This window comes from Gossypium hirsutum, chromosome D09 (genome assembly GCF_007990345.1).
Source record: "Gossypium hirsutum isolate 1008001.06 chromosome D09, Gossypium_hirsutum_v2.1, whole genome shotgun sequence".
NCBI lineage: Eukaryota > Viridiplantae > Streptophyta > Magnoliopsida > Malvales > Malvaceae > Gossypium > Gossypium hirsutum.
The window spans coordinates 46,717,947-46,740,093 of NC_053445.1; the positions used below are offsets into that span (position 1 = coordinate 46,717,947).

General features: G+C 34.0%; 3 protein-coding genes across 4 annotated transcripts; 1 reads left to right on the top strand and 2 right to left on the bottom strand.

Moving 5' to 3' along the window:
* Positions 1-517: 517 nt before the first annotated feature.
* On the top strand, positions 518-4,288 carry LOC107890952 (acyl-coenzyme A oxidase 4, peroxisomal). Its single transcript, XM_016815560.2, has 13 exons — positions 518-697; positions 1,078-1,182; positions 1,398-1,504; positions 1,651-1,728; positions 1,816-1,939; positions 2,028-2,101; positions 2,189-2,248; positions 2,369-2,478; positions 2,928-3,087; positions 3,261-3,337; positions 3,420-3,591; positions 3,683-3,775; positions 4,027-4,288. The coding sequence occupies exons 1-13, from the start codon at positions 673-675 to the stop codon at positions 4,156-4,158; spliced, it is 1,317 nt and encodes a 438-aa protein (XP_016671049.2). The 5' UTR covers positions 518-672; the 3' UTR covers positions 4,159-4,288.
* Positions 4,289-4,950: 662 nt separating this feature from the next.
* Positions 4,951-6,964, bottom strand: LOC107890951 (bifunctional monothiol glutaredoxin-S16, chloroplastic). The gene is given in 3 exon segments (XM_016815558.2): positions 4,951-5,453; positions 5,456-5,591; positions 6,470-6,964. Coding segments are annotated over 3 exon segments (891 nt in total). The 5' UTR covers positions 6,860-6,964; the 3' UTR covers positions 4,951-5,088.
* A 2,365-nt stretch (positions 6,965-9,329) lies between these two features.
* Positions 9,330-16,346, bottom strand: LOC107890950 (AMP deaminase). Of its 2 annotated transcripts, none has more exons than XM_041101009.1 (20): positions 15,801-16,346; positions 14,958-15,139; positions 14,662-14,848; positions 14,041-14,219; positions 13,890-13,941; positions 13,674-13,801; positions 13,403-13,582; positions 13,027-13,094; positions 12,790-12,932; positions 12,418-12,479; positions 11,991-12,104; positions 11,640-11,780; positions 11,373-11,525; positions 11,040-11,093; positions 10,852-10,962; positions 10,591-10,764; positions 10,432-10,512; positions 10,053-10,151; positions 9,828-9,951; positions 9,330-9,720 (listed from the first exon to the last, which is right to left on the bottom strand). In XM_041101009.1, exons 1-19 carry the CDS (start codon positions 16,144-16,146, stop codon positions 9,883-9,885), a joined length of 2,523 nt encoding a protein of 840 aa, XP_040956943.1. In that variant the 5' UTR covers positions 16,147-16,346; the 3' UTR covers positions 9,330-9,720; positions 9,828-9,882. The 2 variants fall into 2 exon arrangements, with proteins under 2 accessions (XP_040956943.1, XP_016671046.1); XM_016815557.2 differs by having other exon boundaries at positions 9,330-9,723.
* Between the last annotated feature and the right edge of the window lie 5,801 nt (positions 16,347-22,147).

Genomic DNA, 22,147 nt, shown 5'->3' on the forward strand with positions numbered 1-22,147 from the left:
GTTCAATTTAGATCATTTACGTATATAATTAAAATAGAGAGTCATTTACATAATTAATCAAAATTTTAGGATCATTTATATATAAAAGCCCTTATTTGATCTTATAACTTTACAAAAAAAAGTTATTTTAGCCATTTATTTAGTTTTTTTATTTTTTTTAACCGTTGAACTTGTGTTATTTATCAAATCACTCCAAAATGGATGGAAAAATTAACCTTGCTAATGTGGCGTACACATGGATTGCCACGTATATGCCACATCATCAATTAATTAATTATTAAAATTTTAAAAATTGATTAAAAATATTTTTAAATATTTTTTTAATTTAAAAAATGAGTAATTATTAACATAGTATACAAGTGGATATTAGTATTTTGGAGTGATTTAACAAATAGCTCAAGTTCAGGGTTAAAAGAGACGAAAAATTAAATAAAAAGTTAAAATTATTATTTTTAAAATTAAAAGGCTAAACAAGTGATTATGTACTTTTACCATTAATCTCATTACTTAATTTCTTACAACCTTATACTTATAAAAATCCTTTTGGCCAATTAGCATATATAATATAGAAATCCTAAACTTGCGTGCCGACTTTATCTTTCTCCGTTCTGTATTATCTCGTCTACTACGTTTTCCATTTTCGTTCCGATCCGTAGCTCTCATTTCAGCACCATGACTGTTCACTCCCAGATTCAAGGTTCGTTTACTAAATTTTATTTTTACAAATTAATTATCAAAAGTTTCTCTTTTTCTTTTCAATTGTTTCTCGTCGTTTGATTCTTAGATTTGCTCTGAAATTATATGGGGAACAGTTATTCGATTTAACGAGCCTTTTACTGATCTTCAATCAATTTGTTAGTAACTATAAAGAATATTAAGCGATGCATTGGTTCTGTTCTCTAAAAAATTAGGAGCGTTACATATATTTCTGGATGAATACTAGGAAATATGAAACGTGGATATCTAGGTTAATTTTTTTTCAACTGAAGAAATATTTATATAATTTGCTAAGTGATGCTGTTTTCGATTCTTGTGTTTGTTTGGTCTAATAAATTTGCTGGCTTCGATGTCTCACAGATGAAACTGGCAGAAGTGTCAAGCCTTCTTATTTTAACTCGCCACCTTTGGACGTTTCGGTCGCATTCCCTCAGGCAACTCCAGCATCTACTTTTCCTCCTCTTGGTATGAAATCTATCCATTATTCTCTGTTTTTCAGCTCCGCTTATGTTTATGCATTTGAACTTGTTGAAAATGGTTGCAAATTTGATTGTTTTTTGGAGAACAACAAATTATTCCTTCTGGTTGTTAAATGATTTATAGCTTTTGACAATTTGTTATTGCAAGGGGAATCGTGATTTCTAATTATGTGTTTGTTTTGATCTTGGAAAACAATTCAGCTTCCGACTATTATCAATTTAATGATCTATTGAGTCCTGAGGAGCAGGCTCTACGTAAGAAAGTAAGAGAGTGTATGGAAAAAGAAGTAGCTCCTATAATGGCAGAGGTATCTTTCTAATAATGAACCTTTTTCACAACATTTTGTAGATGACAATTAAATGCTGTGGTTTCTAGTATTTAGTTATGTTCGCTTCTGTTTACTTATATTGTATGTTCACAAAGAGAGCAACTAATTTGAAATTTTTCCCTCAGTACTGGGAGAAGGCAGAGTTTCCATTCCAAATTGTTCCCAAACTTGGTGCTCTTCATATTTCTGGTGGTACTATCAAGGTTATTCCTATGCAGGTTTTGGTTTTTAGCTTATTTGTTCCTTGAAGTGGAAATCAAGCAAGATGTTTGGTTATTTCTGGGTTGCAGGGTTATGGATGCCCAGGTCTCTCCCTCACTGGAAGTGCTATTGCAATGGCAGAGGTTGCTAGGGTTGATGCAAGTTGCTCAACTTTTATCTTGGTGCACTCATCTCTAGCCATGCTTACAATTGGTGAGATCTATGATACATGTCAACAACCAACATTTCTCTCTATATATTAGTTCTAATTTCTGGTATTACTTCTTTTTATCAATAATAGCATTGTGTGGGTCAGAGGAACAGAAGCAAAAGTATTTACCATCATTGGCACAGTTAAAAACTGTAGCTTGCTGGGTAGGTTTTTCTTTTTGGCATTAACATCTGGGTAGGTATTTAGTGTCTTTTTCAGCTATAATTAAAGATATTTAATGTCATATTCAGGCTTTGACTGAGCCTGACTATGGAAGCGATGCTAGTTCTCTGAAGACAACTGCAACAAAGGTCCATCCACAACCTTGTCTTTTGGTTTTCACATCTTTTTTTAATATAGCTAATTTCACTCACTGGTCAGCATTCTGAATTTTGTGTCTTATCATGTTTGCTTTCATCTCAACCATTCAGGTAGAAGGAGGATGGATACTTGAGGGACAAAAACGCTGGATAGGAAACAGTACTTTTGCAGATGTGTTGGTTATCTTTGCCAGGAATACTACAACCAACCAGATAAACGGGTAAGTGAAACAGCATACAAGAAATAGTGTTTAGCATTTGGTCTTGCACACAAAAGAATCCATTAATGATAGACACGATCATATGTTCACTAGTAACTAAAGTATCAGTATTAGCAAATATAGAATGATAACCCAGGATCACTTTTTCAGTTGAGAACTTATGTTCATGAAGAAGTTGAAGCATTCAAACCTGGTAATAAGTATTAAACAATGGTAAAGCTTGTATTCAGGGACCAGGGCCTCTGGTCCCCATTGAGTTCCACAATTGTTAAAATTCTAAACAAAGGTGGAATGATATATCATTGGTTGCAGACCTTTGAAACTACCATGGGCTGTTTACTGAAGTGATAGCCTAGGAGAGAAACATTGAGATTGCTAATTGGAGGGTGATTAGATTCACTGCCTGCTCTTTTTCCTTAAACACGGGATGCTTCTGCCTTCTGTTTCAGATATTTAGTTAAGAAAGATTCCCCTGGATTGACAGCTACAAAAATACCAAACAAGATTGGATTGCGAATTGTTCAAAATGGAGATATTCTCTTAAAGAAAGTCTTTGTTCTGGATGAGGACAGATTACCTGGTGTGAACTCTTTTCAGGATACAAGCAAGGTTTGTTTTAATAACCTTCCTCAAAAAAATGAGATCTGAACTCAATCCTTCTTTCTAATCTGTCGATAAGTTCAAGTTAGTGGACAGATCCCATTTATATGGATTTTTTTAATTTGTTCTGCTGGATCTTATGCAATTTATATGCACATATGAATTTCCACCATGGCAAGCAGGTACTTGCTGTTTCTCGAGTAATGGTTGCATGGCAACCTATCGGCATATCGATGGGTGTCTATGATATGTGTGCCAGGTATGCAATGAATTCTTCTCCGGTTTGCGAAATTACATTTCAAGCATTCAAGATAACATGTTTTGCATTTGCTATGATGCAGATACCTGAAGGAGAGGAAACAGTTTGGTGCTCCATTGGCAGCCTTCCAAATTAACCAGCAGAAACTTGCTCGCATGTTGGGTAATATTCAAGCAATGACCCTTGTTGGTTGGCGCCTTTGCAAATTGTATGAAGAGGGTAAAATGACTCCCGGTCATGCCAGCTTGGGAAAGGTATAAACGTTTATGATATAGAAGCCCATGATTTCATGTGACTTTTTTCTTTTTGAAATCTTATACATGACAAAACTGTTATGATCTTCAGTCGTGGATTACCTCAATGGCAAGAGAGACAGCTGCTCTTGGGCGGGAGTTACTTGGTGGCAATGGAATTTTGGCCGATTTTCTTGTTGCAAAGGTTTTCTCTACTCTCGCCTCAAAATCACTTTCAATTTATTCCTGCCAAAGTACAATTCAGAATAGAAGTAGGTTCGAAAGTGCATACAGCATGATGAATAGCTAGCTATTAGATGTTAGTTTTTAGTGAATCAGGTACTTCTGAAGATTTGGTCCGCATTGGTTACCCAATCAGGGTAATTGTGGAAGATGATCTACTTTTATTTTTGGTAGGAACATCCTTAAGTTTTGTTGCATTGGTGACCATTGCAGGCATTCTGTGATTTGGAACCCATTTACACATACGAAGGCACTTATGACATCAACAGCTTGGTAACTGGTAGGGAAATCACTGGTTTTGCCAGTTTTAAGCCAGCCTCAGTGAGCCAGCGAAGCCGCCTATGAGAAGTACCGTGTAGACTTTCTTCCCTTCGAACTTGTTACAGTAAAAGTTGAATAATGTAAAAAAGAATCCTAAACAGAGTCAATCAACTTATTACAGTAGAAGTTAAATAAATTATTGCTTCTGTTGCCATTACTTGCTTAATTCTTTTGAATGTGAATCAACATTTTTTTACCATTATAATATTGAGGAAGAGGTAAGGGGAATAACAAGGTTTAAAGCCGTGTCATCTGAGTGTCAAAGAGTAACCTTTTCGATTCGTTATATTATATAAAATATCATCTCAAAATAAATATTTGGAAGTTGAAAATTTTACCCAAGCTGCTGTCGTTGTTTTTGGCTGATAAAATTTATCGAATTTGATGCGAACGGGTATATTTGTTAAATCATTGGATATTCGATTATATTTCAAATTTTTTAACAAATAAGTAGGTATATATCTCTAAAGATCAAGTTTGTTATATTTAAAAAAAAACACATTTAAAATAAATTTACATTTACATAGATTAATGATTTTAGTAACAAAATGATCTAATTAATATAACCTCAATAGTTTAAGGATGAAATAAGATTGATTCGAAGTTTAAAGACCAATTTAGAGTAAACTTCATAATTTAGAGATTTAATAATTTATGTAAAAAACTAATTGGAAAAAAGTAATAATATTTCACATCTTAAGACACTTCCTTTCCTTTCCCCTCTAATTGAGATAAATAAAAAGCAAGTCTGCCGTGCCTAAATAAAAAGGAAGTGTTTACCTGAGATGCTTATCCAGAGATTGTTACCATAGGGTCTAAATAACTGATGAAAAATGCAATTATGATCCACAACCTATGAAAGGCATAACAATATAATACACCGTCTTACAATCTCATTTCTTTTCTTTCCATGCTCTCTCTATGGCTAACTGCTAAAAGCAAAACTCAAAGCCACTAGTTTTTGAGCAAACCAGCAAGCTCACCCTTCTCGTACATTGAGGTCAATATATCACACCCTCCAACCAGCTCTCCATTCACAAAAACTTGAGGGAATGTGGGCCAGTTACTATATTGCTTCAGTGTCTCCCTTAATCCACAATTATACTCTTCATCCAGCACATCTACACTCTCATAATCCACTCCTTGGTTTTCCAGAATGGCTATTACTCTCTGCGAGAATCCGCACATCGGGGCACTTCTTGACCCCTTAATAAAGGCCACCACCTTGTTCTGCTTCACCAACTTATCGATGAGTTCCTCAAGTGGAACTGTCAATTGGACATGACGACCGGGAGTAAGTCGGAGATCTGCCTTCTTTTCGGAGGCTGTCGGACCCAAGTGGTGTTTCCCGATTCATTGCCTGGCGGGACCTTTCCAGTGGCTTCTATATGCTCTTCCATCCATGACTTCCAAGCTTGAGTTAAAGCTGTTCTATCAGCTTCATTGACTACACCAACCTACACAAGGCGAGTACATCACTCTTTGATTCTCTTAACTACTATCAAAGATAAACACCATCAGTTTTACCATAACATGACCTCTCAGCAAGGTAGAGTTAAGAGAGAAAATATATATTATTGAAGAATGAGAAAGCCAGGTTAACTAAGCTCAGACATCCAATGCCAAAGCCAATTTGGTGGATTTCAACTCAGCTTGCTTGGTAAGGATAGAAGCATTTGCTGCTTACTTTATTCATTACAAGCCTCAAGGATGGTTCATGATGAAAGTTCACAACTTACAATTTTGTTTACATATAATCCACCCAATTTGGTGGTACAGCATTTGATTTCCAATTCATTTCCATGGTGAATAAAACTGTAACAAAGATCATTCACCTTAAATGTCTAGTCACTAAACATTCAATTCCAGCATATTGATAAATACAAGACATTGGAACATTTGAAACATCTAGACCCACCATATTACAAATAGCAATGAACTTTTGGTAACTAAACAGTTAAATAAAACAATCGGAACTTTGTGAACATGATTGAGCTAAAAACTTAAGCAATTCTGTTCAATATCTACTCATTTCAAATGGATTCCTGCATTTGGGATTTCCCATTAAGAAAATGCAAAGAAGCTGCACATTCACCAGTGCTTAGAATTACCCAACTTCGACTACACGGTTCTCAACCCACAAAAAAGATTGATGATTCCCTTGCATTTAACTTTTCAAGCTTTATGCTATTAAAAATCCGTCAAACTCAAGCATCAACCCAGATCTTAGAAGTTGCATTCACTTTTTGAATTAAATATCTTGCATTTATTTACTCAATAACTCCCAAACTCAACAATCAACATTCAAAGAATTAACAAAATTCATAAAATATACCTTAACGGAGCAGCAAAGCTCCGGCACTGAAGTTTTATGAGAAAAAAGGCTGCTAGCAATATTACGCGAGATGCCTATAAATTGAAGTTCGTCATTTTGATCAAAAACGGCGTAGACTCCAGCATCCGAAGGGAACTTAGCGGCAAATTCCTCGGGAGTGGCCGGGACGGGAATGGGTTCGACCTCCGAGAGGTTCTTGACAGCAGAAGCGATTATTAAAGAGCGAGTTTTTGTGGAAATGGGAGGTCTCAGAGAAAAGGAAGGGAAAGACAGGGAAGGGGCGAAGCGTGAGTTTAAGGAAAGGGTAGGGGTATTTTGGGGAGCATAAGAAGAGAAAGTGCGAAGTGAAGAAGAGGAGGTGAAGAGTGGAGAGACATTGATTGCGGCCATTAGAACAAAGATTGCCTGAAATCTGAAATTGGGATAAATTAATGATTTGATTGATAATTTGAGTTGTGTTAAGAACCAAAGTTAGAAGGGACAGAAAAGTGGAAGAAAGATTTTTTCCCATTTTTGGCTTTCATTTTTATATTTATTTGTTGCCATCAACTGGGCTAGCAATCTACATTTTAAAGTATGGGCTTCACAACTTACTTTTTTCTTTGCCCCATCAAACTGGGCTTAGCATTAGTTACCCAATTGCCTAATAGAATACGTAAAATGGACAAATTTTATTTTAAGCTTTCAAGTTATAACTTTTAAAAAGAAAAAAAAATCGATTTAATCTTTTTTAAATTATAAAAATATAAATCAATACAATAATACAATTACATTTCACGTCTCACAAAAATATAATATTTAAACCACATCTTCTAAAATCTTTTTGGACTTCACTCATGTGCCTAACTGATGCCACTCATCTTCCGTGTCCTCTTTGCCAAGCTCTTTTATCTTAGGTAGTCCTCCATCACTCCTTTTTCTATTTTTGCTTTTGCCTTTTCTTAGAGGACTCTCATCAGTTTCTAGTTAATTATCTCTTCGTTGTGGCCCTTGTCGACTTAGATGAGGATTGGCAAATGTCCTGTCGAGTTCCTCCCTTGATTCTTTAGAGTTTTCGACGATGGTCATTTTCAAATTCGTGCCTCACAAGCTTCCCTTGCCCCCGTCTCCTTGTCACTCGAGGCAAGGCACGCCTTTTTGGATAGCCTTCCTTCTTCTTTGACCAAGGGTTGTATCGTTGCAAAAAGTGGGCAACACTTTGGATTTTTTTTAGGCTCATTTAGTTTACTTGAAATCAACATGACAGTTCATTTATTACGTAACTATCATATAAGTTTAAATAACATGTCATATAGTAGTCTTTATAAATAACAAGTTCAAGTAACTTTTTTAGTTGAGACTTTTTTTTTTTAATTGGATATAAGAAATGGGGTTGTTTAGTTTTAAACCCAAGCTCTCATGCCTATAACATAATATTCTTGTCACTATACTAGTTTTACCTATATGAAATAGGTTTTTTAATATCACTCATCTTTTACTCAACTTCAATATTTTTGTTCCAATTTTATCCTCACCCAGCAACCACATATTCTAAATACAATTATTCATGGGTCGGGTGACTCCTCCCGCGATCAGATCGGCTTAGCTTGTTATTTCTTGTCCTTGGGCCAACTTGACTTGGCCCGAATTTAATTATAATAATTTTAAAATATATTTATTTAGATTTAATTATAAAATATATAAATAATTAAAAACTATATATTTATTAATTTAAAAAATAATATTTTATTATTTTATATATTTAATATAAAGTTATACTATTTTATTTTATTTTATTTTATTAATATTAATATTATACATTATAATATTTTGTTATTTTAGTATATTTTAATATACATATTTTTAAATAATGAAATTTTGTTTTATTTTAAATTATATAAAAAAATAAAGATGTTAAAGGTAAGATGGTACATTAACAAATAATATTTATGTTTTAATTTATAGCAAACGCTGATAAAAAGAATAATTTATATTACAAATTTCACCAAACAAACATACTGATGTTGTATCCTCCATCTTTTATCTAACTTGAATATTATTTAGGATAACACTCGTGTTTTACCTCATGCCTACCAAACTTGAAAATCTCTGCAAGGCTGTGGGACTTCTTGGTTCATGCGATCGCCTCCACCTATGAGCTCAATTCTTTCTTCACCCATGTTCTGGCCAACTAGATGCTAGCTTTCAAATCTAATCTCCACCAGTTTTCCTTATGGTCATCTTCAATATAGTGGCAATAGAGCGCCTGTATCCCCACTTCTTTGTGTGATCCTCTTGTGTTATCGACTTTGGCTTTATTTCAAAGAGGTCGAATTCTAGTTTTCATAAATTGAACCTGTGAACTCTTAATTCTCCAACTATTTTAGTTGATTTCTGTGTTCAACTCTATTTTGTAAGAACTTTTTTAATGGACAAATACATCCACACAATTATAACTTTTGAGCAAATTATTATAAACTCAATAGTAAGTAAATAGTTTCATTAATTAGACTGGAAATTTGGAATACCAGTTCATTTTAACTTTTTTAAGCATAAAATGTAAATCTCCCCTAAATTAAAAGTGATTATATGTTCTGACATAAAAACTAATACATCCAGTATTTTACATTCATACTTTCACAACAAAACTTGAACCCATATTAACCCAAACCCCAAAAAAAAATCTCAACTCAAAATAAACCGAATTGGATGATAATCAGACCTGAACCTTCTCAAAACCAACCGTTCATTACAACTAAAAGCAAAGGATTCAGATGCTTATAAATAGACTTGAATATATAATAGAAGCAGATGGAGGGGAGAGCCGAAGAATGAGATGGAAGAAGCTTAGCAAGTTAATCCATGGCGCATGCATGCAATGTTCCAGGTAAACGTAGGTCAAAATTTATTATGCAAGAAGGCATTAATTCACTTCTTGCCAACACTATTGATAATGGCATACACTTTAGCAACCGTAACGGGAAACATTATTTTTGGTTATTATCTCTATGGGAAGTCTATAATTTGCTTCCTCGTGTCATAGGCTGTATTTGATTCATTTTTGGATACACCATGCCCTGAGTCTAAGAACTAAGACATTGCAGATGTTCCCATTTCAACAATCTCCACTGCGTGTACATGGTTTAACCAGTGGGCCTCAAACCATGTTAACTTCCTCTTCAGACTGTTGCTTGTCCCCTGCAATTTCTCAGTTCGTATGGCTCATGGTCCCTTTATGCAGGATGAAGGTAGAAGGTAGAAGGCAGGTTTGCCTACTGCAACAAATAAGAGCAATGGAGGATATAATCCAAATTATACAATTATATTTGAAAAAAGAAAATAACTACTCAAACGAGATGCAAAGGAATCAGATGGCTACCGTCTAAATATACTTGTAACATTCAAGAAAGGATCCTTGTGCCGTATGTTCAACATTACTTGTCAACATCTGTACGGATATCAGCCTTGCCCAAGTAAACCAGCTGCATCTCCTCTCTCCAGATCTGCACAAAGCATAACATGTTGAATATGTTTAAATATTCACTAGCATCTGCATTCAAGTTATTTCAAGAGTCAGCTTAACAGATTACAGTTAGGCTCCTACCGTGTCACGAAATTCCACCCGGATATGAGGTACATTTGTCTTGTGTATACCATTCCCATCAGGCCCTCTCTTGTAGTAGTGCTTCCCAATCCAGTGGGACTGAAACAGACAAATTCATACAACTAATTTCAATTACATCAAATCATTTCAAAGAAAGGTCTACCGAAGTGGAAGGGAGTAGTAGACCAGGAACAATTCCCTAATCAAACCATTTACTAGTATCATGAAATAATTTTCAAGCAATTAGACTGGTGCCATTTGGAAAAGACAACAGGCAATTCTTTATGTACAAGTCATTCCTAGTCTTATAAAGGGTTGCAGCAGTGTATCACTGCCCTTCCTAATCATCACCAAGATTCTAAATAAGAAAGAATTTTACCTTCAAAGCATGAGAAAAACCTGACTGGTAGACTGAATTACGGGCAATCTCACATAGATCACATGAACTCAGCTTCCACACCTGCAAATCAATGGTTTTAATTTAATTGAACCATAAATAATAGTATATATTGTAGATTCTTGCTGAGAGAGAGATTACAGAAGCAGCTATGCTATACTCTTCCACCAAAGGTTCCTTTGTTAAGTGTATTTGAAGAGGATCATCCGTAGAAAGGGAAACATTCAGACCCCGCAAGAAAAACATTGGAAAAGGGTTCCGATGATAGTCCAAAAACAAGGAATTGTTGCTCAGAGGAGACATAGCCAAGCCAATCTGATAAGCAATAGGCCATGACAACAGTTAGAAATGCTGTGCTTATTGATAACTAAAATTACTTTTCAACTTTCCATGTGCTCTTACCTGTGCCAAATAATAAAGATACTGTAGCACAGGCGATTTCCTCAAATTGATTCCATGTGCAATATTATGAGCAGTTAGAAATGTTGCCGCAAGATGGTCAATATCACCAGCCTGAAACACTAAAAATATGAGGGGCACACATAAAATTGAAACATTCATGATAGGTTGCATATAACTTTCATAAGTACCTCCCCAGAATGTGGTCGGAATTTGATGGTTGACATGCCCTTGGACTCACGAAGCTGAATAAATCATGCCACAAAGGTAAGTATTCGTATACTAAAGACATAGTGGTTGCATCTAGTACTGATTTAAAGAAGAAAGCCAGTACTAAAAATAATTGGCGGAGGGGCCAATTTATGTAATGAAAGAAGTTCAGAAAGCCAATGCAAAGAAAAAAAGTAACTGTTCTCAATAGTTACATTTATTTAATTTGAGACTGATAATTTGAAACTATAAAAGATGATAAAGGTATTCAAATCTAGTGAAGATGAAACAGTGTCAACTTATATAATGCATACCTTGTTTAAGGCGTAGAGGTTCGCATAGCAGTAATATGCATAGTAGGAGAATGCAGGATTAAATACACTAGTCCACTCATCTGGTCTTGGCATGTGTTTTGTGGGGCGTCTTTCAGGTTTGCTTTCATCATCTACCAAATCCAACCCTACAACCTGAATTGTCAACAAGAAGCAGATGTCATGGCAAACACCACAAACTGAGTCACAACGTAACCCAAACAAAACCATGGCAATGCCCCCCAAAAAATCAAATAAAAGATATTAAACCTGTTTCAAGAAAACATGCAACTGAGGATGTGAATCAGGATCCACAGTAACCTCAAAAAGAGGAATAAAGATGTTGTCAAGAATGTTCTGAAATGATGTAACAATCCCCATCTCCTTGTATACATTGTAAAGTCGAGGGATCTGAAGCAAAAAGTAGTGAAAATGTCACATAATCAAGGATTAAGAACTATTTCAACAGTCACACAATTTTATTATATGAGCCTGTGTCACATTCTACTAAGGTTCTAATCCACATATACGGACCAATAACAGACCTATATATAAAGGTTCACAGGATATATCACAAAAAGCCAGTCGTTATGCATTGAGATATAAAAGATATATAAGCACCTGAATTAACCAAACAACATTTTCACTGTACAATTCGTTGTTAACGATCCAACTAGCCAGTTGATCCCACTCACTTTGCTTCCTGCCATATATAGATATTCTGTATTCAGCCATCTGCAACAAAAAACTGAACATCAAAACAACGAAAATCCAGAGAACATGTATTTGCAGAACCATGTGAGAGGACAACCATGTAGCATATTATCAAAAGCAGATATTAGCATCCATACTTCAGTTCATTGAATACATATAGTTCCTCAAAGAAGGAAGTAAAACATATTAAGCAAATTTATAGGAGGACAGTTCTCCTTATAATAGTACTACTAAACTCAAGTGCTCTGGAGGGATGCTATCCCCAAGTCTGAAAAGCCAAACCAGAATTTATCTCAGGGAGAAAATGTATTTGCGAACTAGAATTAGGATGTACCTGGTATTTGCTTGCAGCAAGATCAGAAAACACCTGCTTTGTCAGCTCCCCAAGGAATCGACCTGCAAAGTTACAAAACCTGACTGTAACTTCACAGTGAAAATCACCACAAAGAAAACATTCCTTCATGGCAATAAACCAATCAAAAACACAGACATGGAATCATTTTAGCAAAGAACCACAGAAGCACCTTATAATGTATAATAACACGGACATGAAGAAGAGGCACTGATGATTCATTGAAATAAAAGTTGGAAGGACTTATTCAGCACCATATCTGAACCTCAGTACATGCTAGAAGCAAACAATTTCATAGAGAATTCCGCATGGTACTCCAGTGTCCTAAAAATCAAGGAAATAAAAAGGATATACCTTGGATAAGATTATCCTGCTTGAGGAAAATTTCCCTCAGCCTACTTTGACCACAAGGATTATACTTGAGGTTAAATTTATCAAAACGATGGAAGGTACTTTTGTCTGCATGAACATCAAGAAGGTCCACATTTAAATCATATCTGCTCAAACAAAAGCAAAAATAAGTTATATTTAGTTGCATAATCTCTCCCTCCCCTTTTGAGAAAAAAAAAAAAGGAAAAAGGAAGTCCTTACCCAGTTAAATCCAGGCTCTCAAAAACTTCTTTCAGGGTTAGGTACGTCCCATCTCGAAATATTACAACCTAAACAAAGAAAGAAAAAGGTAAACTCAATTTTTGGCCAAAAATGCTTCTTCACATGCACGCTTTCACACACCTCTTCCACAAAGCAATGAGACTATCCCGACATCACTTATGTAGTTATAGTTGGTTGACCAAACAAATTAGCTTTTATGCAATTTCCATATTAGAGAGAATAAAAAAGAGTTGCAATTTGCAAGAAGAGTGACACAATACACACTTTACATAGCACCTAAGGACCAAGGATATTAGTAATTTTAAGGACCTTTTGTAAAAGCACACCAGAGAAAATCAACAAAAATGAAAGTTACCTCATCTGGTTCCTTCCTCAACTTGGACTTTATAAACCTCAAAAGGTGTTTCTGGTTCATGCATGCTGAGTGATGAACGTGAGTATCAACCTTCCTCACATTATAGAAGTCCCTATGTGGTGCACTTTTCTGAGCTAGAAATTCTCTATCCGAATTAAGCATCAAATGAAGATTGAATTTCTGAAAGAAATCAAAATGAAAAGAATTTTAATGATCAAAATAGAAAATTACAAAATTAGGGTGCACTTCATAAACAGGGAGAAGCATTTACTTGTTCTAGAAGATTTAGCCGATGATGACATAAAGTTCTGATATTGCCTGCTGCTATAACTCGAAGTATGTGATGCAAGTCAGTGAAAAAGGTTGTAGCATCGGCTACAGGAAAGAGCTCTTCTTTTGCTGAAATAAGACAGATGAAAAATGCTTAAGCAAGAGAGTAGTACAGATCACAAGTAGGAAAGTTAATATCAGGTATCACAATACTTACAATCTTTATTTGCATAAACATGTATTACTCCATCTTGCATCTCAAAATAATGCTGCAAAAAAGGGCATGCATCTTTACAACTCTAAGGAAGAATTGAGGTAAGTGCAAGTAACTTGTGGTACAGAATTTGGGATTGCAAGTATAAGCTTACATCAGATTTTCCCTCAGAAGCATAAAAAAAGGGTGCTGGATTAGGTTTTGGTGTGCTTGGGTCTGATATAACTTCTTTCTCCCAAGGAGCAACTGCCTCCTTGAATACATATCTTTTCCGCATTTCTAGGCATTCTTGCAGAACTACATAGACATCAACTTCATCCGGTGATGGTACCTCTGATATTAAGTAGAAGATGAAAATTTTATTTAAAAATATTAAGGAAATTGTGCTTAGTGCTTGGAGAATCTAATATCATAACCTTAAACTTAAAAATAGGACCTTGTAAACTTTTTCTAACAAGGGAATACACACATTTGCCGTCTTAGACTGCTGTCAAGCACACTAAAAACACCCTTTTAGTAGCTTATATTTTATAAAAGAAAGATAAGCATGTTTTAATGTGTAGCACAGGAATGGATTTTAGGTATATTTTGAATGTTAGAATTTTCATTAAACAAATTGCTAAATGTATAACAAGGTGAAAACTTTGAATGCGCACACAATTTAAAGCTTTAAGACACAAGATATGGTGAGAGTGGTTTATGAAGCGATAATAAAAATTATGATGCAGACCTATTACATACAAACCTAATGTAGCATACATTAGAGAGTCAATACCAGTAGGGGAAATATTAAGTCGTGCAAAGGTCTCGTGCTCTGGCTCTTTCCTTAGGATATCAGCTGCAATAGGATCAGGTGGAACACCATGGAGGTCACCTGATACACTATGAGATCGAATCATGCTTGAAGCAGCTATCTGAATCGCCTCTCCATTAGCATTAATGTGGTCCGGCAAATTTGGGCCCTACCCAAGAGAATTTCTATTACTCAAAAGATTGATCAAGTTTCCAACAACCTATAAATGTATAGCAGAAGCAAGCTCAGAAAGGAAAGGGGAAAAATAGATTACTCACAGCATTTCCATTAGTATGAAGATATGTAAGGTCAATCTTAGAATTGTCAGTCATATTATCTTCATCCTCTGATCCTTCCATGCTCTCAAACGCACTTGCACTAGCAACAGGGGACTTGGGAGAAGTAGGTCGCATAACACTTCCAGATTTCTTAGTTGGTGTTGCATGGCCACCAGACTTCCCTGAAGCCAAAACAATTACAGCATCTAATCAGAAAAGACAATGACACAGGGAAATACAAAAAAGAAAGATTAAAAAGAACAAGACAGATCAATTTCTTTCCAAGCCCTAAAATTGCATCTTTCTCGTGAGTGGAAGTTGGGTTAAAGTCTGAAAGAGACGGAGCCAACAATCTGAAATGCACAAAAAAATAAAACCTTCATTTGTTTTTATTTTATAATCTACAAGAGATAATGGTCTTCAATTATCTTGATTGCAGTGTTTGTCAGGTTCCGGCTTCAGAAATTTTCCGAGTAAAATTCTCTAGAGAGCAAGGCTGATGTTCCTCGGAAGTACTTCCGTACAAAAGGTACTCTTTAATTGATGCCTCGAAGCTTCAAGTTATCGTCTTTTCCCTTCGTTTTGTGCTGTAACTTGATTTCCCCTTTTTCTTTCACTCACGCTTACAAAATCAGCAATTTGTTTTTCCAATTAATCGGATAATAAGTTCCGTCTCTTTTCATAAAATAAGAATAACAGAGAAAAATGCAAGGAAAACAAGTTTCCAATGCGTTAGTTCTGTAATGTGCAATATTTTATTAAACAAAGTAATAAGCTATTTACTTTATACATATTATTATTCAACAACTCATCAAATCTCTGGATTTCAAATCCCATATTTACCTTCCGGCAGCATATGGAGCCTCGGCAACCCGGGGGGAATCCCGTCAACATGGATAGTGCCGTTACGTTTCTCTTCTCCATCAATCCCGCCGTACATCATCCAAACATCCGGCAAAGAAGAGGAGCAACGGCGGTAATATCCGCTGCCCTTCCGGCGAGAGTGGTGGGCGCGCCTTTTCTTGGAGGGCAGCGGCGACTCTCCCTCCGAGATATCCTCCCTCTCCACCGTTTTGGCGAACTCCAGCAACTGATTTAGGGTTTTCCTGTGCATGTAATACGCGGACACGGCCACCAGCGAAGCTCCAACCAGAGCCGCCATCGCAAGATGGACAGTGTACGTGTCCATTTAGAACTCTCTAAAACTCTTTTTTTCTTTTCGTTCCAAACTTTCCAAATCTACAGCCAAAAAAAAGATAGAAAGCAAGAAGGAAAAATGAAAAAAAAAAAAAACCCAAAAAGCCCTAGTGAAACTCTCAACACTCTTGGGCGAATGAAGAGAACAGAGAGAGAAGCTCTGTTTTACGGGAGACAACACAAGATAGGCTTAATCCACTATTTATAGGGCAAAAATAGAAATTTAAAAAGAAACAAAAGAGCACCAACCTAATAGGCCGATAAGGACAGATTCTCATTCTCTTCTTTTCTCCCTCTTTTCTGACCTAAACTTATTGTATTGCTAATTAATTTTTAATTTTAAAGTATGATTATTGTCAATCTAATGCGAAAGCAAGTTTAATTTAATTTAATAAGCAAGTTAAAGGTTTTTAAGTTGAATTAGTGTCGTAATTAGCATGCATTGATATCTTAGTTAAAATGCATTGGTTAGTAGAGTTTTAAAAAATAAGTATGTAAAAGAAACGTTGTTCTTATGTTGTATAGAATCTCCACTGCTCATTCTATTGCATGCAAATTTAATTGCTTTGTAGGAATTAGGATTGAAAGAAAATTAGAGAAATTTAAGAGGGAGGAAGTAAAAAGTGTTGTGCAACAATATTATGTTGGCTGTTAATAACGATTAAATATCATATGATGGTCTGATGGTCAAAGGTGTTCGTCGCCTCAAGTCTCGCTAATCGCATTTGTTGATCGGGCGTTGCCATGTTATTGTAATTGATATCAACAAACAATTTTAACAATAATATTTTATGGGATCATCAATAATTTAATTTTAACAAATATTGATAAAGATTCGACATGATTAAACAATTCAATAATATAAATAGTATAAAATATAAAATTTAATTCAATAATATAAATAGTAGATATAAATTCGAAAAAAAATTAGGGTTTAACAGGAAATAAAAATTTTTAAAATGAGTTAATATTTAGTTCATTCGAATTATTTGAGTTATTCGAATTCAAAAATTCAATTCAATTAATTTGAAATTCAAATTTTTTATTTTATTTTTTTAAATTGAATCAAATTTTTTTCACCCAAAATATTATTGTTTTAAGGAGCTTTTTCTTCATTTATATATATATATATATTTCCATTTTTCGTGATTTTGAGCTCTTGTTTTCTCTATTACAAAGTCTTTATCTTCCTACAAGCTTATCTCTCAACTCGATTTATCACCAAAAGTACATAAGCATTGTCTATGATAACCAAAAAAAAAAAGCCATTGCCAACATCCTCAAAATGTCAAGCTCGTGCTTTTTTTTTTACCGGGGAGGGACTTCGGCTTGGCCTTCTCCCATATTAATTTTAGGTTTCTATAAGTTTTTTCAACACGACTAATTTCAAATTTTCGAAGCTTCACCACCATTCATGTTATTTTTCCAGTTTCTTTAAGATTTCTAAACACATTTTATCCCAATTTTTTTATTTCCTAATAACTCTAATATCTTAAAGTTATTTTTCTTTTATTTTAGTAAAAAAATAGGATTTTAGTTTATTTTGTAATTTTATGATTTTTTATATTTAATTTATTTTCTAAGTTAATTATATATTATTAGTATTAATTTCAACTCATTTTGAGAATGTTATTGTAAACTTAATGAAGCATGAAAAAGAAATTGATAGTTTAATTTATATAAGGAAGACAGTTTTCCACTTCAACGAACACATCTTATAAATAGTGACAGATAACGTTCTACTCCAACGAAAACATCGTGGCCTAGAACAATGCAATTACTTTTTCAACTTCTTAAGCTCTGATTTTCTCATATGTTGTTTTTGTATTTACTCTAACCTTCTTTCATGTTGTACATCTTGTAAATAGTGACGGATAGCATTCAACTCCAACGAAAACATCGTCACCTAGAATAATGCAATTACTTTTTCAACTTCTTAAGCTTCAATTTTCTCATATGTTGTTTTTGTGTAAAACTCCCAATTTTGTAATGGGTTTCATTCCCATGGACTTTTGATTCTCCCTCGTGTTCTTTTGGTTTCATTTTCATGCAACACTGTATAATGCAAAATTTTATAAATATGCAATAATTAAATTGGTTCCAAATCATAATAATACAAATCGAAAGCTCGTGTCACTCGTCATTGGCTCTCGCTTTTCTTTTCTCTCTCAGTGGCTCGACATCGTCTTTAGTTATGAATAATACTTCAATAATAACGCAATATCAAATTTCATCCAATTACAGAACTAAACATATTTTGTAATTTATTCAATTTAGTCCCTAAATTCGAGATATCATAATTTTCAATCTAGAACTTCGGATTAAAATCTAATTTCACATATACTCATTAAGAAGCTCCTTCTTTCTATTCCTACTGGAATTTTACATTTTAATTCAATTTGATTTCTAATGTGCGAAATCAACAATTAAGCTTTAAAATTTAGTCACTTCATAAACTAAATTTAATTTCTATCAATTTCACACCTATTTTTTTAATAAATCAACAATGGTAACTTTCTAAAACTTTAGCAATTTCACAAATTGATACATGGACTAACTAAATCAAACTCCCATAACCTCAAATTTATAAAAATTACAAGAAAAATACTTGAATTTATCACCTAATTGAATAGCAGAATAACCAAGGGTTTGAAAGTTTTCTTCAAGCTATTTCTATGGTGGACGGTAGTAAATGGGAAGAAGATGGTAGATTTCCACTAACATTTCCTATTTATACTTTAATTAAATGTTCATTAACCTTGTTTAACTAATTTAATTATGATTTACTTAATATAATTAACATTTTAATCCAACATAGTGGAGTTTCCATCATCATCCGCTGTCAGATAACTAAAAATGGTTTATTTACTATATTGACCTTTAGCTAATTGCAATTTAAATCCCCAAGCTTTTAGTTAATTAAAAATCTATAGTGATTGAACTTTACAATTTAGTCTTTAGGCCTTAATTAATTATAATTTCGGCTAAATTATCCAACCAAATATCAATTCATCAACATATTAACTCCGTAAATATTCTTATTTGATATTTACGGACTTAGTTTACAAAAATAAAATCCCAAAATCATAATTTTCGATATCACTAAAAATCGAATCATTACAGCATGGGCATCCTAATCGGCTAGACAATGTGTATATATATAGATAAGAAAGGGAGAGGATTAGGATGCTGTATGGGATAATTAACAAAAGAAATCGACTTACTAATTACATTTCTCCTAGCTCCAAGTGGTAAGCAAAACGGTGAACTATATTTACACTAAGTTTCATGATACTCGTTTTATGGAATTATTAAATTTCAAAAAAGCCAATATTTTTTTAAATAAAGGTTTTTAAAAAAATTTAAATTGAAGTAGCAATTTCTTCTTCTTTTTTTGAAAAATCTAGAAATGCAAAATTTCAGGCTTAAAATTAATTAATTGTTATGAAAGATTAAAATTGACACCAAGACTAACTTAGCAAGAGGTATTTTTTGTTGGATATACGGAGTGTGCATAGCAAGTAGGAATATATGTTGGGAAAAACTTAAGAACTTTTATGCATCTCACACTTCTATCTAATCTCCTCTGAAGTCGTATCAAAATTGATGAATCGTGGAAACAAATTTCCAACATTGTCTTGGGTTTGTGTGCACCTGAGTAGATGCAAAAGGCATGAGTTGGCGTTTGGTGGATTAAGGAATTACATTCTATTTTAGTACAACAACATATTTTCATCAGCGTGAATTTTGGTGATTGAAATAAAAAGAAGAAGAATAAGAATGTGCCATAGAACAATACCCAGAATCTGAGCAACACTAGGTTCAAGTGGTTTAAACTATACAAAGGAAATGTAATGTGCTAATCGCATCCAATGCTTTTAATAATATGTCCATACTTCTAAGAACTTACCAATAAGTCTAACGATTTATCAAAATTTCTAAATATTTATCAAAATATCTAACGGTTTACCAATATATCTAATAATTTACAAATATTTCTAATGATTTCTTTTTACCAAAATTTCAAAGGATTTATCTACATTTATGAGAATTTACCAATATCTTCAAATTTTCTAAGACTATACCAAGTCTTAACAATTACCAAAATTTTGAAGGATTTTACCAATATTTATAAGGATTTACCAATGAATCTAAGGATTTATTAAAATATCTAATGATTTACCTAAAGATTTACCAAATTATCAAATGATTAACCAAAATTTCTAAGAATTTACTAAAATATTTAACGTTTTACCAATATTTTTAAGGATTTATCAATATATCTAACATTTTACTAATATTTTTAAGGATTTACCAATATATCTAACGTTTTATCAGAATTTTTAAGGATTTATAAAAAATATCTAATGATTTATCAAAATTTCTATTGTTTTGCCAATATTTATGAGAATTTACCAAAATTTCTAAGATTTTACTAATATTTTCAAAATTTCTAACATTATACCAAGTGTTAACAATTACAAAAATTTCTAAAGATTTACTAAAATATTTAACGATTTACCAATATTTCTAAGGGTTTACAAATAATACTAACGATTTACCAATATTTCTAATTTCACAAACAAATCTAACGATTTACTAAAATTTCTAAAAATTTACCAATATTTATAAGGGTTTACCAAAATGTTCAAAGATTTACCAATAAATCTAATGATTTATCAAAATTTCTACAGTTTTACCAATACTTATTAGAGCTTACCAAAATTTATGAGATTTTACCATTATTTTCAATTTTTTAAGCCTTACAGCAAGTCTTAACAATTACTAAATTTTTTTACTTTACCAAAACATATAAAAATTTACTAATATTTCTAAAGATTTACCAAAATTTTTAAGAATTAATTTATCAATATATCTGACCACGTACTAGTGTCACGGACTTAGAGTTTTCCTACGCGATCCGTGCGGCCTTAGGCAGTTTCTCTGCTCAAAACGCCTAAGTCAGCCTAACTTGTAACAAAAAAAGATTCAGCAGCAAAAACGCCCAAGTCAACTTCACTCGCAACAATAAAGGATTCAATAGAATTCCCTTAAGATTTCACGAAGAACAACAGAAGAACGAGCCTTGAAAGATGAACAAAAGCAAGAACACTTGAGAGAAAAGTTTGAGTGAATACTCTCAAAATTCTTATTAATAACTCAATGAATATACAATGAGCAAAGAGGTCTCTATTTATAGTTGAGCCTCACAGTATATCAATAGCTATAATTAAAAGCTGAATACAATTAGAACTCTAAGCTTACATAACCAGCTATATACAAATAGAACTCTAAGATTCCATAATTATATCTTCTAGAACACTTCCCATTTCTATCAGGCTCTTGAGATGGGCTTTTAATCTCTCAAATCACCGGGCCAGTTTGGTTGGGCCAGTTTGGTTGGGCTAAATGACCTCCCTCGAACACGATGGATCGCACCAGTTTGTCATGGTTGCGAGCACCGACGCGCAACCCATGACATTCTCCCCCACTTGTTCTAGCGACGCCCTCGTCGCATCCTCCTTATGGAACTGGTCAATCTTCCCTTGGAACTGCCACAATGCCTCAGTAGGTTCCCAACTTGCTTCGCTATCAGGAAGTCCCTTCCATCGAACTAAGTACTCATGCTGTGGTCGGTGGTACTTTCGTCTAATTACCCGATCTGCCTCAATGTTTTCTACTTCACGATCATACGAGACTTTTACCCCCATCGGTGCTCGTTCGGACTTGCCTCGATTCGAATCTTCTTGATCCTCATGAAACGGCTTAAGCATGCTTACATGGAAGACTGGGTGTACTTTAAGTTTTGGTGGCAACTCCAGCTTGTAGGCCACCTTGCCCACTCTCTTCACAACTTTAAACGGCCCTTCATACCTTCGCACAAGACCCTTGTGCAAACCAGTATATCGTAAAATCAAGTGTAGTTTAACAAGGACTGAGTCACCCACTTGAAATTGTACATCCCTTCGGTTCTGATCGGCCCACTTCTTGCT